This window comes from Buteo buteo, chromosome 15, assembly GCF_964188355.1.
Source record: "Buteo buteo chromosome 15, bButBut1.hap1.1, whole genome shotgun sequence".
Taxonomy (NCBI): Eukaryota; Metazoa; Chordata; class Aves; order Accipitriformes; family Accipitridae; genus Buteo; species Buteo buteo.
Window position 1 is genome coordinate 5,797,791 of NC_134185.1, and position 21,382 is coordinate 5,819,172.

The 21,382-nt window shown below is 38.3% G+C and overlaps 1 protein-coding gene across 2 annotated transcripts; it reads left to right on the forward strand.

Moving 5' to 3' along the window:
- The first annotated feature begins 978 nt into the window (after positions 1 to 978).
- Positions 979 to 21,157, forward strand: DDX43 (DEAD-box helicase 43). 2 transcript variants are annotated; one of them, XM_075046348.1, is made up of 17 exons: positions 979 to 1,083; positions 1,204 to 1,348; positions 1,983 to 2,038; positions 2,437 to 2,554; positions 3,933 to 4,040; positions 4,582 to 4,663; positions 6,341 to 6,497; positions 6,575 to 6,693; positions 6,947 to 7,057; positions 8,463 to 8,604; positions 12,184 to 12,284; positions 13,055 to 13,142; positions 14,756 to 14,883; positions 15,483 to 15,592; positions 16,320 to 16,458; positions 17,252 to 17,339; positions 20,722 to 21,157. In XM_075046348.1, the coding sequence occupies exons 1-17, from the start codon at positions 979 to 981 to the stop codon at positions 20,827 to 20,829; spliced, it is 1,905 nt and encodes a 634-aa protein (XP_074902449.1). In that variant the 3' UTR covers positions 20,830 to 21,157. The 2 variants fall into 2 exon arrangements, with proteins under 2 accessions (XP_074902449.1, XP_074902448.1); XM_075046347.1 differs by having other exon boundaries at positions 979 to 1,348; positions 2,437 to 2,569.
- Positions 21,158 to 21,382: the final 225 nt, after the last annotated feature.

Consider the following 21,382-nt stretch of genomic DNA (forward strand, 5'->3'; position numbering starts at 1 on the left):
GGCAGCCTTGCTTCACGAGTACGTAGAGATAGCAGGGAAGGGTCAGAAGAGAGCGGCGTGACGTTTTTCCTGCGGACTTACCCTGCAGGTCACCACGGCACAGGCACAGGCGGCCACGTGCATCCATGAAGACACGTACGTTCAGGTGCACCGTTCAGCTCTGTACAACAGGAGTACACGACTGTGCCTAAAAGGGGAAATTTAAACCCTCCTTTAGCAGATTTTCAGTGTAATTGAAGGGGGGAGGGGGAGGTGTTAGCTTTTTCTTGTTTGGGGTTTTGGGTGGTTTTTTTCACAGTGAGGGTGACCAAGCACTGGCACAGGTTTCCCAGGGAGGTTGTGGAGTCTCCATCCTTGGAGATATTTGAAAGCCGCCCGGACACGGTCCTGGGCAACTGGCTCTTGGTGTCCCTGCTTGAGGCGGGGGGGGATGGACACAAGATGGCCTCCGGAGGTGCCTCCAGCCTCAGCCGTTCTGTGACTCGGTTTCCAATATTGTATCAGCTTTAGTACATTCGGTCACACTAAAATCTTTATTAAAGCACCATTAAAGCTTAATTTGAGGTTAAATATTATGACTTCCCTAAGAAGTTCGGACTGAGATGTGCCCGCGTGCCACAAGCCTTGACACCTAGCCAAGTTACTCCATGACACCCTCACTCCCCAGCCTCCCCTGAGGCTGCCTGCCTCTCTCCCCTACAGTCTTCGGGGACTTCCCACACGTTCAGGACCGAGTTCGTGCCCGTCCCGTCCTAAACCACCGCCTCCTCCTCGGCGGAGCCCACCCAGGGCTGCCCCGAGGCGGGCGAAGGAGACGAGAGGGAGATGGCGGCAGGACGCGGGACCCAGCGGCCCTCAGCGGGAGCCAGCCAATCACTGCTCAGGGAGCGGCCCGCTTTGGCCAATCAGCGCACTCCCTAGCCAAAGGCGGGCTGAGGCCCGCCACATGGGCGGCGGAGCCCGAGGCGGGGAGCCGCCATGTCTGACTGGGACACGAGCAGCGACGAGGATGCCGGCGGGCCGGGCTGGCCGCCATCTTCTGCGGCCGCCGCTCCCCCGTGCCGGCCGCCATCTTCTGCCGCCGTTCCCCTGTGCCGGCCGCCGCTCCCGTCGCAGGGCGGCGCCTCCGTAGAGGGCGGCGGGGGACGAAAGAGCGCTGAGTGGCGGGGGGAGGCGGCGGCGGCCGGCCTCGGAGAGGAAGAGCGGGGGCCTCGAGGCGCTGGAGGCTCCTGCGGCCCGCGGGAAGCGGCGCGGCAGCGGCCGCCCCGAGTCGGCGCCGGCCAGGCTGGGGACGCCGTGGCGCCCCTCTGCTTCCACCTCGATAACGCCCTGGTCGGGGCTCTCATAGGTAATAACGGCCGCACACACACACCCCGGGGGGGGCTTGGCCCGCTGAGGTGAGGGGGGAGGAGGAGAGGACCCGAGAGGTTTGTTGGTGTGGGCCCTTAACCCCCCTTCCCTCCCTCCCTCTGTGCCCCGAGGAGGTGCATGGCTGCCTTCCCTCTCCCCGGCCGTGGAAGGGCCCCAGCCCCTTGTGATTCCCTTACACCTCTCTCGCCTGAGGATGGCAGGATGTTTTTGCAGGGTACTGGCTGAAAAGTGGAGCTCTCCCACTGGCCAGGGTAGCTGAGCTTTTCCTCCCTAAAGTCGCTGGGTTGTTGTCTGTTTCTTACGGCCAGCAGTCTTAAGTGGGCTGAAGCCCCTCTCCAGTCATGTGGAGGAAGGGTGGCTCTTGAGCTGGTTTTGCTGCTCCATCTCTTCAACTGAGGTGTCTCCCCCGTCCTGCACCTTGTGTTTGGTTAATTGCCAAAAAAGTTACCTGCATTTTCCAACAGTTCAGTGTCACAAGTTCTTTTACTTTTGGATGCGTGTGCTCATATGAAGGTCTTAGATTTTGGTCACAACTGAAATGCTTAGAGTTACCATGTTTTTGATGGTTTGGTCTAAATCTCTGTAATAGCTTAAGTGTATCTTTATAACAGGTCGAGGTGGAGCTAAAATAAGAGAACTTGAGGATTCTTCGGGTTCCAGGATAAAGGTACCATGTGCTGTGTGTCATCCAGGCCTGGACTCTGTTGGGAACATACTTGGTTTTGCTTCCATGCTTCAGAATTACTGCAGCAAATTGAAGGGTGTTGCAGTAGCTGTAATAATTCTATTCTGTTACAAGAATTGGGAAAAAGGAAGTGGAATTGAGGGTGCCACTTGACTGGTATGTGAAAGTAGGAAAAGCTTACTGTTTTGGTTGGGGTTTTTTTCTTTATGTATGCATTTGTTTTCCTTTCTTTCACAAAGGGAATTAAAGGGCCTTTTCCTGGGAAGAGAAGTTAAAATTCAGACAAAAAAAAAAAATCAAAGATTGTTTTCAGTACGTTTTCTCATATGATGTTTGTCTTTGCAGTATTAAAAAAACTCAGTAAGGTTTTATGAATGTAGGTTATAAAGGGAACCTATGAAGCTGAAGTAAAGATTTTTGGCAGCGTTGCTGTGCAAAACAAAGCCAAGATGTTGATTGACGACTCTGTTATGAGATCTGGACAAAACTACATTAGAGGTGGGACTGAAAAAGGTAAGAAATGTGGTTTGGAAAAAAAAAAAAGACAATGGATTGTCTTTCCATACGTTCGGAGTTTGCTGGAGTGTTTTTATATTGGTATTTTACTAAAGTGAGTTAACTCTTACCTTGTTCTTGGGCAATGGCATACCTCCTTAGAAATATCTAGACATCCTCCTTTCCCAGCTATGAACAGTTTCCCGCCCTCAAACTGCCAGATTTCTATGAAAATCTGTTCCTGTGTGTTTTCAACAATTTTAATGAATGCAGAATGTTATACTACTTGGTTTCTTGCATTATCTGTCCAATTCCCCTGAAATACAAGTATTGGTTCTAGTTTAAGTTTTAATGTAGTATCTGTGCAGTATTAAAATTCAATAAGCTTTTATAAATGTAGTCTGTGTACTAGTGTACCATGTACTAATCATAGTATGGGTGATGCTATTTTCTTACTACTTCATGGGAAGTTAGCATTTAAGATTTGATGTCGCACATCATGCCTCACTTTACTAGGCTTTATTGTGTTAACTTTGTTACATGGATATATGAGTAATGATTGTATGTTGAAGTGCTGCTTATGTTACTGATATTTGTCTTTCATGTGCTCCCAACAACTTTTTGCACGGGCAAACAACATCCATAGTTGTTGATCTGAGGCACTGATGAAGAAGAAGGGATCTGAGACTTGTGTTCCAGTGTTAGAATAAGGAATGGAGTAGCTGTGAGTTTTGATTTTAGAAGTGCCCTAGAAGGTGGATGAGTATGTTTCAAGAGGCTAGAAATAACTAACACTTCCTCAGTACGTGTGTCTGTGTTTTCCCTGTGTTTCCTGCTTTTCCACTAATACATAATTGTGTTGCCATTTTTATCTTCGGTGTAAAATCTTTCTTACAAAGTGTTAACCTCATCAAAAAAGTAGAGAGTGTAACTACACTGAGACTTTACTGTGGTGTCGTTGGATGCTTTAGAAGAAAACCTTGCTTTTGTAGCTGTTAAAAATAAAGCTTTCTGTCTGCACATCATCTACTGGGTTCACAAGTTTTTCAAAAGCCTGCTGTACAACAAGCCTTATTGATAGGTGGAGGAGCAGCATTTCAGAACCTGTCATTACTTTCTTTAAGTAGCTAAAGATGTGATGTGCTTCTTTTTTTTTATCAGAACTGGATTTATACATGTTTTACTGATGTTTCAGGCTAAGACCTAGGAAAGAATTTTCTATTTAAATGCTTCACGCCTATTCAAAATCACGTAAGAGGCCTTATGGTAGAAAAAGAAAATAAGGTGTTTGTGGGTTTTTGGAGGGGGGGTGAGGGTGTGTGTCTCCCTGACCCTGCAACAGTTTCCATGAAACAGCAGCATTTTGGTACTAACTCTGCAGGAAAAATCTTGGACATTATCAAGCCTGAAAATAACCCAAAGAAACCAGTGATTAACTGGGACTCTCTTCGAGAAAACAAAGCTAAATATGAAGCTATGAAGTGGGCAGGTTAGTTTTAAAATTTTGATTGTATGGTACTTGTCTTTATACGATAAATCTGTTGAATGCTTAAATGTTTTTACTTTTTGCTTTGAGATGACTGAATCTTTCAGTGTCCAGATTAGTTAAGTATTTGCAGTGAAGTGACCACATCAGCATTTCTCAGCATAGTCATGGAGGACACTGTAGGTGCTGTGTGAAGACTTAAACTTGCCATTCAATTGGTATTTTTACTTCACCATTTAAAAATGCTCTTATTTTGTATGTGGCCACAGCAAAAATCTGAGAATTGTTAAATATCATGCTATATATGTTAGTAGAAATTACTTTAGCATTTGAAATGTGGGGAAGTGATTCTTTTGCAGATACTTCAGTGTTTCTCAGACTTAATCTTTTACATGAACAGCAATAGTCTTCCACCACTTTTGACTAGTCTTCTAGTACAAGGCACTGTTTGGCTTTCAAAATTTCCATCTTAAGCTTTAGAAGACTTGCCCTGAACCTGTAGCATTTCTTACTGTCTTGAGTTTACTTTTTCTCATTGTTCAAGACTTGCCTCCAGTTGAGAAAAACTTCTATAAAGAATCATCAAGGACTGCATCTATGTCACAAGAAGAAGTGGAACTATGGCGGTAAGATCATTTCTATAGGGAATCATCTGCTTGGCAAAAATAACTATTAAGGTATAAAGGCCAGAAAGTGGGAGATGAAATACTGAGAAAGCAGCATTAATGTTAGGGTCTTGTAATAAACTAGATCTTCTTAGGAACTCTTTCTTAGGAGTTAAACTCTAACTAGCAGATGGGGTATTATTAGTTGCTTGGAAAATTAACGTTAGGGATTAACTGCTTCTCTAAAAGTGTATCATTTAGTTGACTTTCAGAAGGGAAAAAAATCAAGACCATTCATTGGCTTTTGGCTGTTTCTTTGCATTTTGTGAGACAGCATGTTCACATTTTCTAGGTCTTTCCAAATACGATTGTTCACATGTTGAATACCTCTTGGCTACCATTTTTCCCCCATATGTTTTAGTCAAATACCATCTTCAGAACAAATTTCAAGTTCTGTTACTGTTGTCTTCCTATCCATCTAGTCTTTACAAGTACATCCTGCTGAGTACATGCCTCAGTTAACTGTATCCATTCATTGTGATCCAGCAATCTACATGATTACTTCGCAAGAAGAGCAGATGATCTGTTTCAAATGATTTGGTTCAGGCCCTGGTAATAGTTTCAACCCTTTTCAGTAGTTCTAATGAAGCTGGTGAACATTCTTGAATCATTACCTTTTATTACTTTTCTTTTTGCATCGTGTCTGGTTTTCCTCTTGCATGCCCACCATAGAAAGGTTGCCACAGTGAGCAAAGCGTGGAATTGACACCCATTTCCTTGAAGTATATGTATGTGTTACTGTCAGAGCTAGTCAAGAGCAACAGAACATTGTTCTGTACGTTCAGAACATGCATTGAGGAGTAGCACTTGTGTGATAATGGAATGTTTTTCCTTTTTCATCTAATTTATTTGCTTTAAGGGAAAAAAGACAGTAATTGAAAAAAAATTGTAAACGTGAGGAGAGGTTGAATTACCCATTCTTTTCCTAGCCCACACCCTGCTTGAAGTAAAACTATTTGCTGAATGCAATCTTCAGAAGAGTACAGGACTGGAATGAAGATAAACTACTTATGCATATTAATACCTCTTAATTGGGGGTAGCCTCAGAACCTCAGTTTTTAATGTAGCTTTTTGTGTGCATTGTTGTATTTTGGGTTTTGTTGGGTTGGGGTTTTTTTTTTTTCAGTTTGTCTTACTGACAACGTTCTTTTTTCTAAACTGTTCTGTTTGTATTTTCTAGAGCATCCAGGAAGCTGCTCTGAAAATATTTCAGGAAGGCTTTTGTCAGAATATAGAGTTTTCACAAAGAAGTCCAATCCATTCCTCTGAGTTCTGGGTTGTCTTTAGGTTTAAAAACTTGTCACAGTTATTTAATTTGTAATAGAGTATAATTGAGGTCTGATATGACAGGACTGCAGTTCATGTTAATAACCACATATAACTTCAAATTAATCACTCTTAAGAAAGAATGGTTATTGATGCCTCCAGGAGAAGTGTTTCTGTAGTAAGGCTCTCTTAAAAGTTAGAAGAAGAGTTAGAAGTCTCATTCAAGAGCCTGAACTTGTTTTCTGTTGTTCCAGGAATTTAAAAAAAAAAAAAAAAAAAAAAAAAAAAGTCAGAAATGCAGTCTTTTATGTTAGCTCTACTTTTTCAGATAATGAGACTTTAAAGCAATTGCACTTCTTTAATTCTATACAGGAAAGAAAATAATAATATAATCTGTGATGACTTAAAAGAAGGTGAAAAACGCTGCATTCCCAATCCTGTTTGTAAATTTGAAGATGTATTTGAGCATTATCCTGATATTATGGCAAATATTAGAAAAGTTGGTTTTCAAAAGCCTACACCAATTCAGGTATTTCTTCAATTTTAACGACTCTTTAACTAAAGCTCAAGAGAAAAGTATATTTAAGTTTTGTTGGTTTATATTAGTCCCAGGCATGGCCGATCATACTCCAAGGAATTGATCTTATTGGTATAGCACAGACTGGTACCGGGAAGACATTAGCCTACTTAATGCCTGGATTCATTCACTTGACTTCACAACCAATGTAAGGACTGCTCACATGTCTGACTTGTTTAGCTGTGGGTACTTCCCCCCGCCCCCACCCCCTACATGATGGTTTTCTAGTAAAGAATATAATAAATCATAAAGTGGAAAAAAACCTATAAACCTGGTGGAATGAGTACCAAATCTGTCACCATAGATTCTGTTACTGAGAAAGTCTAGAATGGTATAAAAATAGTCGATGTCAGATGCGATGGACTTTGCCTAGCTCACATTCTAAAGATGCTTTATTGCAGATCCAAAGATCAGCGTGGGGGGCCGGGAATGTTAGTCCTTGCTCCCACTCGAGAACTGGCACTTCAAGTAGAGGCAGAATGTTTGAAGTACACGTACAAAGGAATTAAAAGGTAATCTTACTTCTCACTTGCTTGTTAAGTAATATTTTTTTTCCTACCGCTTGTGGCTTAATTCACCTACTAAAATTGCATTTGCTAAGAGGGGAGGGGAAGGTAGTAAATGCAGACTTTGTATTTCCCCAGTTTTTAGAATACCTGTTTTTACTATTCTTATGGTGAAAATCTATTTCTTATATAGTTGGAGTTCTGTGTGTTGTAGCTTTGTTGCTTCTGTCCTTCTGTGTGGACAGCTGAGAAGAGTCTGGCTGTGTCTTCTCAGCATCTTGCTGTTAGGTAGTTGTAGACAGCAGTAGCATCTCCCTGAGCCTTCTCTTTCAGCTGAACAAGCCTGGTTACCAGCTTCTCACATCATGCACTCCATGCCCTTGACCATCTTGGTAGCTGCCTGCTGGACTTGCTCCAGTATGGGTATGTCTGTCTTGTAATAGGGGCAGTGGGTACAAAAACTGGATATTGTGCTTGAGGTGTGGTCTCACAAGTACTGAATAAAGGGGAATAACGAGTTCTCTCAACCTGCTGGCTACCTTCTCCATAGTACACAGCTGGCTCTCTTTTCTGTGGGGTCACACTGCTGAATAATGTTCAATTTCTTGCCCGCCCATGTCTTTTCTGCAAAGCCAATTTCTAGCATGTTGGCCCTCAGCTATTGGGGTAATTCCATCCCCATTTTTGCTTTTGTTAAACTTCATGAGATTACTGTCAGCCCATTTCTCTAGTTTTTTCTGGTTCTTCTGAGTAACAGCCTAGCCCTCTAGTGTATTGACTGCTCTCCCAGTGTGGTTTCATCCACAAACCTGCTGAGAGTGTAGATCTTCATTTAAGGTATTCAACAGACATTACTGTACTCTGAAACTTACTTTTAGGGCTCTCTGGTAACTTTGTATGGCATTCAGAATTAGCCTTGTAGTCATCAAATACTGAAATGTATGTTCTGCTTCCTTCCCAAAAATACTAAGGAGTTTTGCAGAGCATGTTAAGTTTGTGTGTAAGCCTGATACCTTATCAAATGTGTTGGTTGTTATAACAGCAAAACATCTGACTTTTGATGGTACTGTTTAGAAAATCATGCATCCTGTCATACGTTTGTCTATTTTGGTGTGAGTATTTTCAGAACAACCCAAAACATACTCATAGCTTCATAGCCATCTTCCTTCCTTTCACGATTACTTTCACTGCAATTTCAGCACAAAGCTATTGCTGAACTGTTGAGGAGTATCACTCAGTGTTAAGTCCATTATTTACTGTGATACTATCAGTCACACTTGCTGTATTCCTTCGTCTTGGTAATACCAGACGATACTTTTTAAAATGAAGCAACATGGTGGCATTTATTTGAAAAAGATTGAGTTTAGATGAACCTTAATACACTGCTTTTGTAAAAAATTTTATTTTTCAGTATTTGCATATATGGTGGTGGGGACCGAAAAGGACAGATAAACGTGGTTACCAAAGGTGTGGATATTGTTATTGCTACTCCTGGTAGACTGAATGATCTTCAGATGAACAACTTCATAAATTTGAAGAGCATAACATACTTGGCAAGTAGCTGATATGGGATGAGTATTGCACCAGTTGGGAAATGGTTAACTTAGTGTGAACTTAAGTTTTAATGAAGTTTTCTTTAAACTTTTTAAGTCTTAATTACAATACATCTTAACGTTGAGATTGGTGTTGGCAGGATGGTTCATACTTGCCATAACTGCATTGCAGATGTGGAATATTCCCTAGAAAAAAATAAAACAGGCTTCTAGCACAGTGAGCTAAACTGTTATCTCGCATTAGTAATGTTTGCTGTTTTAAACTTCATTTTGTCAGTATCAGTTATTAATGGATGAAATGCTTTTCCCAAGTTGTCTTTTCCTTTTCTTATAAAGGTTAACAGTGACTCAAGTTCTTATTAGAACTTGTGCAGTAAGCACCAGAGTCACAAACAGTTAGGTATTTAAGTGTTCGGGTGACTGACTTTCTTTTGAGCTCAGTGGGAAAATATCATTGTTATGAATCCTTGTCTTCATTGCATTCTTGCCTTTTGCTGTGCTGGACACTTAAAACCATACAAAGTATTTTGTAAAATACTTTCATATACTCAAATTATTTGTGAGTTGTCTGTTTAACTGGCAATTTGTTGCCTACTTTGACAATTTGGCCTGCTTTCCCTCCCTTATCTCCATCCCCACTCCCCTCTGAGGGTTAAATACTCATTATGCCGTAACGAGTTAGCTCCAATTCTGGGTAATAGTTGTGAGCTTACTGGCAAGGCTAGTGGTGGTATAGCATCATTAGAAATTTGGCCATCTAGAAAAAAAGAGGATTATTGGAAGACAGAAGAGTAGCCTTGTGTAGAAGTGTAACATGTAATTGCTAAGCAGGAGGAAAAAAGGCCTGAAAACCTGCTTTCTGAGAACTATAGGAACATATGTAATCTTTCTCTAGCAAGGTGAAGTATGGTCATACTCCAGGCACACGCTGCTTTGTAAAGCAAAGAGTATGTATGTAACCAAAATCAGATGTTTCAGTATGTGCAGGATATACTACAGTATGACATTACTAAAAAGAATCGGCTATCAAACTGAAAAATATGATGATGTAAAGCAGGAGAAAAACATTTGTTGTACTGTTAGCAGCTAAATATTTTCAGAATATTGATACCTGTGCAAGGACCGTGTTTTGCAAGGTGGTTAACATCTCATGCTTCAGACTTTCTGGAAATGCTGTGCTTCTTTACATCCCATATGAGAAGTTGCACATCCAGAATTCTGTTTTTTTTTAATCTTATCATATATTTTTTCCTTGTAGTTTCTTGTACTTTTTAATATATAAGATGCTTTTACTGTCAGTTTTCAGCCAACAAATAATTTAATCTTGAAGCCTTATTTCAGAGAAAAGAGAGGGATATTAGACTTCAACTTAACACCTTGGATGAAGAATGCTCTTCACTGAAGAGCTTCATTTACAGCTTTCATTTAAAGATATTGTTGAGTCTTGTGAATACTCCTAAAGTGCACTGAGTATTATTTCCTGGTATGATATAATTGTTTACCAGAGGCCTTCCAAGGTCAGAGACTGGGATACAATTGTTTGTTTAAAAAAAAAACCACAAACAAAACAAAACAAAAAAACCAAGCCAAAACCCAAACTCTGTTAGAGTTAATTATATTTGAATATACATTGTACACAAGGTATTCACCCGCCCTGGAGGCAGGGAATTTGTCGTCTTGCCTGACAGAACCATCAAGTTAGGTGCAGTCTTGATTCAGATTTTTAGGAACCCACTTATTCAAGATAAGCTGTTTTTTCATGATTTTGGAAGAAAGACTGGGAAATTCTGTCGTATATGGCCTGATTATTTACAGTACATGTCACTTGAAGATTGCTTTGTGTTTTGCTGTGTTCAGTGTAAATTGGTATTCGTTCATCAGTAATCTGAGTGCTTTTTTTCTTTTGACTTTATGCTCATAAAGCATAAGTAAGGAAATTGGAGTTGTGCATGAATAATTGGGAAGCATTTAGGTGAAAGAATATAGTAAAAACATATATATCTCTATATAGAAAAATCATGAAGTAGGATATAGAAGGTAGATTGGAGTCATCCTTTTATTCTTCAAATACAAAAAAAAAAGTGTAAAACTTACCAATAACTAATTTAAAAAGAGGAAAGAAAATAATTTTCACATGAAGAACTGGCTTGTAAGAATTTCTTGCCAAAAAATAGAACTGAAATTAATAATATTAACAAAAAAGTAAATATGTATAGATAACAAGAAACCTAAGATTATGTCAGCTGGGGGGGGATATAGCTTATAAACCAGGACCTGGCTACGAGGCATTTGGAAAAAATAGTGCTAATTTCTATCTTATATCTACTACAGCCTTTATTTATTTATTTATTTATTCATTAAGCCTTTATTTGGTTATTAAGCAGCTATCAGAAATAAGGAAAGTAAACTTCACTGCTCTGATCCATCTAATACACATACGTTCGTTCTTCTCCCTTTCCAGCAAAGTACCAGTGTGCTTAATAGCTTAGAAAGCTTCTGCTGCTGGAAGGGGCATAGTAGCCAACTCTGTATACAAAATTAATGATGTTTCAGCCTTGCCATTGTATTAGAATCCAAGTCGTTAATGAAATCTCCATGAGTCCTTTGAAGAGTAAGAGAATTAAATCAAGAAGTAGAATTCTTGTCTTCTGTCTCTCAGCTGATGATTTGTTATTATTTCAGAGATCTACATAGATAATGTACTAAAAACCTTTAATAGAATAAAACATCTGAAAAGAATGGAACAGCAAAATAAGGACAGTAGAAAGGGATTATCATCAAAGTCTTATGTCTCCACATAAGTGACTAGAAAATGTCAGTACTTAAAAGCATGATCCATAGAACTTTGATTTATATAAACGCTATTTGAAAATTAAAAGAGAAAAATGAGTCTTGGATGGCAGCTGCCTTCTTTGTATGAGACTCTGAGAACATTCACAAGTGTGTTTGTATATTAGGAAAAAAAAGTCAGTTCCAAACAGTTGTACTCAGACCTTCAGCTCACTTGTTCCAGACGAAACAAGTTTGAGCTCTGGGAGTTCTACAGTGTCCTAGTGTGAACCAGAATATATGGTCTGGCTTTTTTCCTACTTCTAATGAGGAACTAAATTGATAACTGATATTTTGATCTGGTATGAGATCTCTAACAAGGTAGAAGTGAGATTTCCCCTTTAAATTACCAAAAATGTCTTACTGAAAGTGTGTCGTGTGGGGTCCCCTGCACCCAGGTTTGGTTGGTTTTGGTTTCTCTCTCTCTCTCTCTCTCTCTGTTAATTCTGTGCTTAGTTTTAGGCACCAACCAAATTCTTGTTAAACAAACAGTTGTAGTTTCTTCTTCATTGACTTTTAAGTGCTCTTAAAGGTGCTGTGGATTTTCGTGTTCTGCCTGCATATGTATTACTAAATGAAAAAGCCTCAAGGAAATTGGAGTGGTGAAATAGAAGTTGAACAGGTTTTGCAATACATTATGGAGTGGATTCTGCAATTAAAAGTCTTACTATTAAAATGGTCTGCTATGTAATTTCTGCTGAAACCCTTATCTAAGGAACTAGACACAATAAATAAAGTTGTTCTGAGCAGGTTTTAGATGAGGCTGACAGAATGTTGGATATGGGATTTGAACCTCAGATAATGAAGATCCTAATAGATGTGAGGCCTGACAGACAAACTGTTATGACAAGGTATGTAAGCATAATAGTGCTCAGTACTTGAACACTGTAAACATAAGATTATTGAACAAGTAAACTTCAAAACAAGTGTGTCATTTTTATTACAACTTTTACCAGCCTAAATGGGAATGGCACCAGTATTCTTTCTAATTCTGCCTAGTCAGTCCTAATGAATCGTTTGACAATTTTATTTTCATTTTGTACCCCTTGTCTGATGTTTTACATCAGCTATAAAAACAACTGAGTTCTTCCCGAAAAGGAAGGTGTCCTGGGAGTGCTAGAATTTGCCATAGCAATTTGAAATGCCAACTTCCCTTTTTCCATCTAGGACCAAATGTGTATCCTAGCCTTCTGATCAGTATCTGTGCTAGGCTGTACTTGGATTAATTTTGAAATTACGCAGCTTTTGGGAGCTTAACAGAATAATCCAACAATAATTTTTGTTATAATATTTTGCATTGGAGCTATTGTTTTAGAGATAAAAACTGACTAGAAACTTATTAGGTATCATTGAACTACTAAACTCGCTTTTGGCTTCATTAGAAAGGCTCCTGAACCATTGCCTGTACTTTTAACCTAGAAAGTTATCTTTAAAGCTTGAATACTATTTACTAATGACTCATTAAGATTATTTCTAAATGTTACATAAACTCACTACTGTTATTGCAGACTCAAGTGTTTCACTGGTGTATAAGAAAGAAGAATGTGATGAAATTAATGAATTGGAGAAGGTTTTGCACTCTATTCTTATGTGCTTCTTTTCCTCTTTGCTTCCTGTTTAGTGCTACTTGGCCTGATGGTGTTCGTCGCCTAGCAAAATCTTATTTGAAAAATCCTATGATTGTATATGTTGGCACTCTTGACTTAGCAGTAAGTTGTTCTGTTTCTGAGCTGGGTTTTTTGGTTTTTGTTTTTTTTTTGGAGAAGAACCTACAGTTAAACCAGGGAATATTTTGCTTGTAAATATATGTAAGTAAATGCATGTAACGTTAAAATCAATCTAAACTTTGAAAAAACAGCTCCATATTATTCTTCTAAAGCACTGTTAAAAGGTTAGAAAGAACTAAAAAAAAAAAGTAGAAAACAACTTTGTTCTTATGTTTCTGTAACAAGATCTTGAAGTCCTAGATCTTCAGTAGAAGATGTCACCATTGACAGGTATCAATCAAATTGAACTTTGAATATTGTACTTCACAGCGCCATGTGTTATTGCCTGAGCCCTTGTTTTTACAGCTTTCACTTCTGTTCAGCAAGTTCTTGTTCCTTACTCATCTTTCTGAAGGTTTTCCTTCTAATGCGTAGAGATCCTTATCTGGGCCTGTGTTTCTTAACTGCTGCTTTGTCAAAGGGAGTGGAAGCTCTGTGCTAACTCCTGTAGGGCACTTGTCTAGAGCAGGAATGTACGTGTTCGAATAAGAACTGTCTTTAAAGTCCAGAACTTCTAATATGTAGGTGTAGTTGCATACTTGTCATGCTTGTGCAGCAATGTGTAGTTGACTCCAGTACCAGCAGAGTTTACAGTAATAGTAGTTCTTCCAAGATCTCTGTATCCTGGTCCAGAGATTGCTTTGAGTTTGGTTCTTAAATTACAAAATTGTCCTTTTCAGTTCCACTTTTTTTAGTGATAGGGAGTGAGGAAACTTTGTATCCAGTACACTTGTAGGTAGAAATACGGGGGCGAAATGTACTTTTTATCTGTTCTGTTCAGACCTATGCTTTTATCAAAGGGCATTACTTGTCAAAGACAGAGGATAGGAATTTGAAAGATACCAAGTGCAATTTAGTTCTCCTGTCTGATACATTCATCTCTTTTACAGGAGCTTCTCTTAATTGAAGAGGTGACCTCTGGGGGGGAAGGGTTCCCACACAGAGAGGGAATCTTTCTATGTACTGGGCTGATTGTTCAACCCTTGCCACAAAATCATGATGCAGTGCCATGAGAATGTCTAGACCTTTATACTACTAGCATAGTATACCTTAGACATTCTATGGCAACCTTCAAATATAATGAAATAAAGTTTTATTTACAAACTGTTGTTGGAAGAATTGAACAGAACTGATGATTTCAAATAGATTACAGAATCTTCTTTAAAAGCTGTCCTTTCAAGTAAGACTGCCGTTGTTCCAACTTGCTCTGGATTAACATAAAATATACTCAAATTAAAGTACTTTAATCTGATTTTCACTAATACTGGGAATATTTATTTCACCTCACTGGTCTGCTAATCTGTACCCTCTAAATCTCTGCAAATATATGATTTGGCAAACTGCTTAAAGATGAATTTTACTATTCTCCTAAAGCAACTAGGAAACAACAAATAAATCTGCATTGTTTTAATTCCAAACTGATATATATTTTGGTTTTAAAATAGTTTTTTCATGGTATCATATTACTAGTTTTATAGTACCATAATATGAGAATTAACAGAAATGGTATTATTCTAACCTGTTTCTACTTAACATCCCTTTTTGCTGTTTAACAGGCAGTAAATACGGTAGAACAGAGAGTTATTGTTATTGCTGAGGAGGAAAAGAAAGCTTTCATGCAATATTTCATTGACTCTATGAAGCCAAAAGATAAAGTCATCATTTTTGTGGGAAAAAAACTTACGTATGTAATCACTTCCCAGCATTACATCTCTTCATTTTTTCTAACAGAAATACTGGATAGTTTCTTAGTTCACATAATAATTACCAAGTGTAACAACTCATGTCAACAATGTGCTGGTAGTAGTAGTAGTATTTTTATTTGTTTGTTTATTCATTTCTCCAGACTGACTGGTAGTTTGTATCCTTTTCAATATCATTAATGGTGGTGGTAAATCTCAACTTCACGTAGTTAAAGTATATGTTAAGGTTCTTGGGGATACATTAATGCGATGTACTGTACTTTTCATAGGCAGCTGGTGCATACAAGGTCTGATTGGTGGGGGGGTTGGTCGTTGTACCATACCTGAGCTTTTTGAGTGAACAACACAAAAAATCATCTGTTGTTTTTCTTACATATAAATAAAAGCAAACATTTATGTGGGGAATATTCTTGCTTTCATACTGTTTTATAATAAATATCAGCTGACCTAGGTAGGCTTTTGTCCTTAGGCACACGTTTAGCTTTTGTTGTCACATTATTAGCTTTTGGAACTAAATCTAGATGCTGCACATTTATTTTTTTTTTCTCCTTTTAAGAACCATTGTTTTATTTCATCTTAGAGCTGATGACTTAGCAAGTGACTTTGGTCTCCAGGGAATTCCAGTACAGTCGCTTCATGGTAACAGGGAACAGTGTGATCGAGAACAGGCTTTAGATGACTTCAAGAAAGGTATGTTTGTACTGAAGTAGCGGTTTGTTTAGCCCAGGTTTTTAAAGTTTGTCATGTGCAGGACTTTGCCTATTTGTAAGTGCCATGTCTCTTCTGTACCATAGAAGTGAAAATATTAAAGAGCTCTGGATGATATGTTTATTTTGTTAATTTGACAAAAAAAACCCCAGCAAACAAAAAGATTGCTCTTAAATAAAATTTGGGATGTCCAAGAGTTAAATTATTTAAAAGTAAGACTTATTTTATTTTTTAAATCTCTGTGAAAAGATCAATATTGTCTTAGTCTACAGAATGGTAAATTTAAGTGTCAAATGATGGTGCTTTTAGTGAAACAGTTCTGCTCTTGATTATGCCAGTAGGGTTATACTTTGGGGTTATGTGATCCAATGTTAATAAAACAAAGAATAATCCTATGATAAGGATGCCAGCTGAGAATATAGTTGTTGGAAGTTTCTGTTCTTTTCACAGACCCTTTATATCAGCTAGGCATGTTTCTTGCTTCCCCTGCACCCTGCTGTTCTACTTGTCATCTTACTATTATTTTTATTTCACATTTTGAGTGCTTACTTACCACCTTGTATTTGAAGTTAACTCTGTGTGATATGCAACAAGCATATTTTTCCTTTATGTGTTAAGTGCATTATATACTAGAAGACCAATAGACTGGAGTATATTTTCTGTTCCTTCCATAAACTCCCACTCTCTTTCTCTGTTGTACTTATTTTAGGCAAAGTCAGAATACTGGTAGCTACTGACTTGGCATCCCGTGGCCTTGATGTGCATGATATTACTCATGTTTTTAACTTTGACTTCCCTCGCAACATTGAAGAATATGTTCATAGAGTAGGTCGTACTGGAAGAGCAGGGTAAGTGTTTACAAGAAAATAGTAATATATTGTCAATATTTTATGCACTGCATAGGTGTTGTTTTGTCAAATGCTAGAGCTACAGGGATGTGCAGTGGGGGAGTGAAGACTCCAAGTCTATCAAAGTATATTTTAGATAATAACACACTGCTTTATGTTTTGAAATTGGTTCACTTTTAAATTTAAAAGGCAAACAAGTTTTCCACTTTTCTGTTATTTCATTGAAGTGGATGGAAATCAGAGATGTTTGAAAGCTAGTTTAAATGTGGAGAAGAATTACAGTTCAAAACAACTTCAGTGTAGATACTCTGAAGTGTCACTTCCTTGTTTGTCTCTCCATGAGCTGAGCTGTTTAGTTTCCTAGACAGTCCATTGGGAAAAAACGTAGATAAATTCAAGGTTTTCAGCCTATCATGGTGGTGTAGTTGGATGTTGGGACTTTTGAATGCTGCTTTCCCAGGCTGGCACAAGAGTGATTTTTCTTGTGTATGTGCTTATTTTAATCATTATATGAGTGTATGTCTCTTCATACTTACATATGTTGTCTTTTATGCTAGGTTTATTGTCTAAAAGTCTTAAATTAGTTGTGCCTTTGCTCCATTTTAGGTGAATTGCCGTATTCTGATCTTTATGAAGAGTTGCTTTCTGTCATGTGCATAGTAAATACTCAAGCCAGTTTTATCTAGCAGTTCAATAATACTGCCTGTAGTACAATTTATTACTGTGTAGGTCAATAGGAAAAGCCTAGCAGCAGTTGTTTTGAGGATCAACAGTTATTTCATTCCTTGTTTAGACGTACTGGGGAGGCAGTAACGCTTGTCACTAAGAGTGATTGGAGGGTTGCATCTGAGCTGATCGAGATTCTGGAAAGAGCAAACCAAGTAAGAATACATCTTACTGGGTAAGATTTATATTGGTTCTGGGTTACCACCTGAAACTTTCTTGGTGAGTGTTTGTAATGTCTCAGGCAAAAAATGGGTACTTAAGTCTCTCTTGTCCTGGATATCCTTAGCTGTATTTTACCTTACAGATGAGTCCCAGCAAAGAACAGGGATCTTTAATCAAAGCCTTCCATGTCCAAAGAAGAAGAAACAAACATACACACACATGGGATCTATTTTATTTCATAGTATTTTATTCCAGTCTTTCACTTCTGGACACATGTACCAATGTTCTTACTTACCAGTGTAAATATTAACAATATTTGTATCAGAAAAAGCTAAGCTATCTTTCAGTTTATTGTATCTGACAGTTGTGATATCTGCATATACTTTTCCAAACTGTCTTTCTTACAGATGTTTGTAAATAGTATGGGAAATAGGACTGGAATATGATTTGTTTCTTTATTTTAAAGAAACATTCTTTTCTTGCTACCATATCTGAGAAGCCAGAGGCAATTATGTTGCTGTTCCTTGCTGTAACAAGAAACAGTATTTTGCCTGATTTATAGTAAACCCCCAGTTCATGCCCTGACTCAAGTTGAAATCTTAAAATTTTTTTTGAGGGATGGGAGTTTGAGTACAAACTGAATTGCTTTTTACCAAGGACCTGTGGTTGTTATGTGGGCACTAACTCAAACTTTAAACCCTGAGTTAGAACTTCACCTGAATCTTCTGTTTTACAACTCTTCTTTGAAAGATATGCCACTTATTGCAAACGTGATAAGATGCTTTTGAGGGAGGAAAAGAAAAAAAAAAAGAGGAAAAAAAGAGTTGTCCCCTGTGGATAACTTCTTAAAGTTGCAGGGTTTGGGTTTTTATTTAGGGTGGGGGTTTTTTTTGGTTTGGTTTTTGGTTTGGTTTTGTTTGTGGTTTTTTTTTCTTCAGAAAATGTAAGAGATTAAACCGGTAATGATACTTGGAAGCCAGTTAAATATAACTTAGAGCTCCCTTGTTCTGAGTCAGCTGTTACCATCCATGCCTTGTCTCCTGCTGCAGACTGCGAAGTTCCCAAACTTTTAACGTGTGTGAGTTCAACTGGGAACGAGTCTCTGAGTTCAGAGGAGAAAAGAGTATCTCTGAATCCTTACTTTCAAGGGTAACTGTTAGTCACAACATTATTCTCAGACTTTTAGTTGTAGCTGATAGAAGGCAAGTATCCATACAGCCGGGGTTTTTTTTTTCCTCATGACAGTGAAAATATTATTACTTCAGTCTTAAAGCATCGTGCAAAAGGGAAGGAGAGCAACTGAAAGCATGGTCTGAAGGTTCAGAATACTTCAATTTCAAAACAAGTAAGGTGCATTTGTTAGCCAGATGTTTTCCATGATTTTGAATGTACAGATAATCTCCCTAAAGAAAAAGAGGTACAACAGAAAGATTGCTGTATCATGCTGCAGGGATCTTTATAGATAAGCTTATTAGGAAGCATGGACAGATTTATTAGGGAATCAGGCAGAAGAACGCTGATCTCTCTAATACCAAGAGTGTTACATAAAAATTATGGCATCTTTATCCTTTTTGGTTTTCTCATTTGGACTACAGTACCTAGCTTTTACGTTTAACAGATACACAGATTGTCCATGTAAAAATCTTGCTGGATGTAGATGCTGGATATTACCTCACTGAGATTTTTATGTTCCATATCCAGGCTTCTTCCCACTCTTTTCTTGTGTCCACTCAAGAAAAACTCTTGCAAGAAATTGTTGCAATTTTAGTTGGAATAAATTCTGTTTCATGCTGTAGGAGAGGATCTGATCTGATCCTGAGGAAGAAAATTATCCAGTGTTTCAGCTGGATAGTAATGTTGTCTCATTACTTCCTGTAATGACTTTCAGCTAGAGATATGCATCATTTTTCACTTTATTCCTAAACAATGTCTAAAACTTAGGCAGAATGGACTGTTGCATAGGCATCCTATTCTATGGACTCCGGACAACCAGGGCAGTTGTCTACCAGTAAGACCAATTCAGCACATAAAATGTATACTAATGAACTGACACTTATGCTAGCTTAAGAAAAGTTGTTGATAGCAAATGGCAAGCATTGCTGAATTATAAAGCTTAACAAAAGAAGTTGGAACTGGAAGAATATACCTTCCTGCTCCACCAGGCCCCTTGTCATGGCTGCATTCTTCACCTGCGCAAGCATTGCCAGATCTAGGCATTTCTAAGGAGACTTAACAGTATTTAAATTTGTTTGTACTGTACTGTTTGCACTGTATTTGTGCCACTTGTGGAGGGACAAAGCACAGAGGCTGAGCAATCACGTTAATACCATGCTCACACACACTGCAGAAGCTTGCTCTTCACTCCGATCGGGACACTGATTCTGGACTGGGTATCTTCTAGCTGCTGCGTGGCTACGTGCTGTATCGGATTGTTGAAGCAGGCTGGCTTTGATAGATTAGTGATCTAAAACCTCTTCTGACAGTGTAGTCACCCATACTGCTTTTTGCAGTAAACGTTGCGTTAATGTCTGCATTATGCCTGATCTGGTTTAAGAAGGCTTGTTGGACACTGCCTTTGTTCCATGATCTGTAAGAATGGTATATAGTTTGTTTGTTTTTCTTTCATTTAATGATCAGTGTCACTCAACCCAATATAGTCTGTCTGTAATTCTTTGCATCTGGCCCCATTCCTTACAAACATGAGTAACTCTGAGGTGACAAAGTGTGCAGATGATACACATAATTTTTTCCACTAATTACAAACATGCCAGAAAGCACCACGGGTCTTGGTAAGATGCTCGTGTGACCTCCTGGTGGTGGGAGAACTGACCACTTTCTCCTGCCCTTCTTTTCTTTCTTTTAGCTTTGTTTTATCCATGTGAGAACCCTTCCTATGGCAACACTTTAAGTACCGAAGTTTCTCTCCAAAGGCTCTTAAAACTTCCAAAAGGAATTTAATATCAATCATAATAGTGTAACATTCAAATATATATGGTATGGTATCACCTTTTAGTGGCATGGGATGTTTTTTCCAGCTGTTCATTATCACTGAAAGATAGATTTCGATCTGAAATACAAATTTTTAATTAGCTGGTTATATGTTGTCATCAGATATGGTGATATTAGCATACATATGTAATTGAAAATCCAGGGACACCGTGCTGATTATTTTTCAGTATATTTCAGTATACTTCTATGTAAAAAGATTTCCCTATGCATCTCTACAGAAAAGACAATCTGCAAAGTGACAGGAGCCAGATAAATAACAAAATCAAGTTTGGGAACACACAAATCAATACCATTTTTGTAAAGCAAGAGTCTGAAAGTTTAGAATTATTTAAAACTGACCTTGTTCTTATGCTGCTTTCCTATCAGGTAGTTCCTAATGAGCTTATTGCAATGGCAGAAAGATACAAACAATTTCAAATCAGAAAAGAAATTGAAAAGGATATACGAAGACCTCAGAGAAAGCCCTCAAAGTAACTGTAATCCCTTGAAGTTACTGAAACAAAGTAAGTGATTATAGTTAGTGTTAGCATTTATGGGCATGAATTTACTAGTTTCTTTTGTCAGTTGATTGTTTTCTGTACCTGTCCCATTTAAATAAAATGTGTTTTAAAAATTGGCTTAGAAAAGAAAACTGGATTAACTTTATGTAGAAGTAAATCCAGTTTTGTGCTTGGACACTATTTTCACTTAAGAAAAATGAATTTCATTATTTTTTCTTGTGCGATGTGCATAACTTCTAAAGCCATTATCTACTAGTTAAAAACAACTATTGTGGGTTTGGTTTTTTTAATTAAATGCAGTATTAATATATATGAATGTAAAACGTATTTTTTCTTTTTATTTTCAGAGAACTGGATTAGTGAATGTAAGCCATGTTTGTCAGTGTGGCTTCAAAGTACTGTACTTCTGCATTGATATGCCACATCTGCCAGTGGCATGCATAAGTATTTCCAAGGATAACTTGGTTATTTGAAAACCGCTCTGTTTGCAGTAATGGATGTTTGCTGAAGCAAGTTTTTTGGGTTTG

Bases quoted from the DNA above. Each gene is read 5' to 3' on its own strand.
- DDX43 (XM_075046347.1), top strand. From the start codon at position 979: ATGTCTGACTGGGACACGAGCAGCGACGAGGATGCCGGCGGGCCGGGC. The intron at 12,285-13,054 runs GTATGTAAGCAT...CTTCCTGTTTAG, and splicing joins AGACAAACTGTTATGACAAG to TGCTACTTGGCCTGATGGTG. The intron at 13,143-14,755 runs GTAAGTTGTTCT...GCTGTTTAACAG, and splicing joins TTGGCACTCTTGACTTAGCA to GCAGTAAATACGGTAGAACA.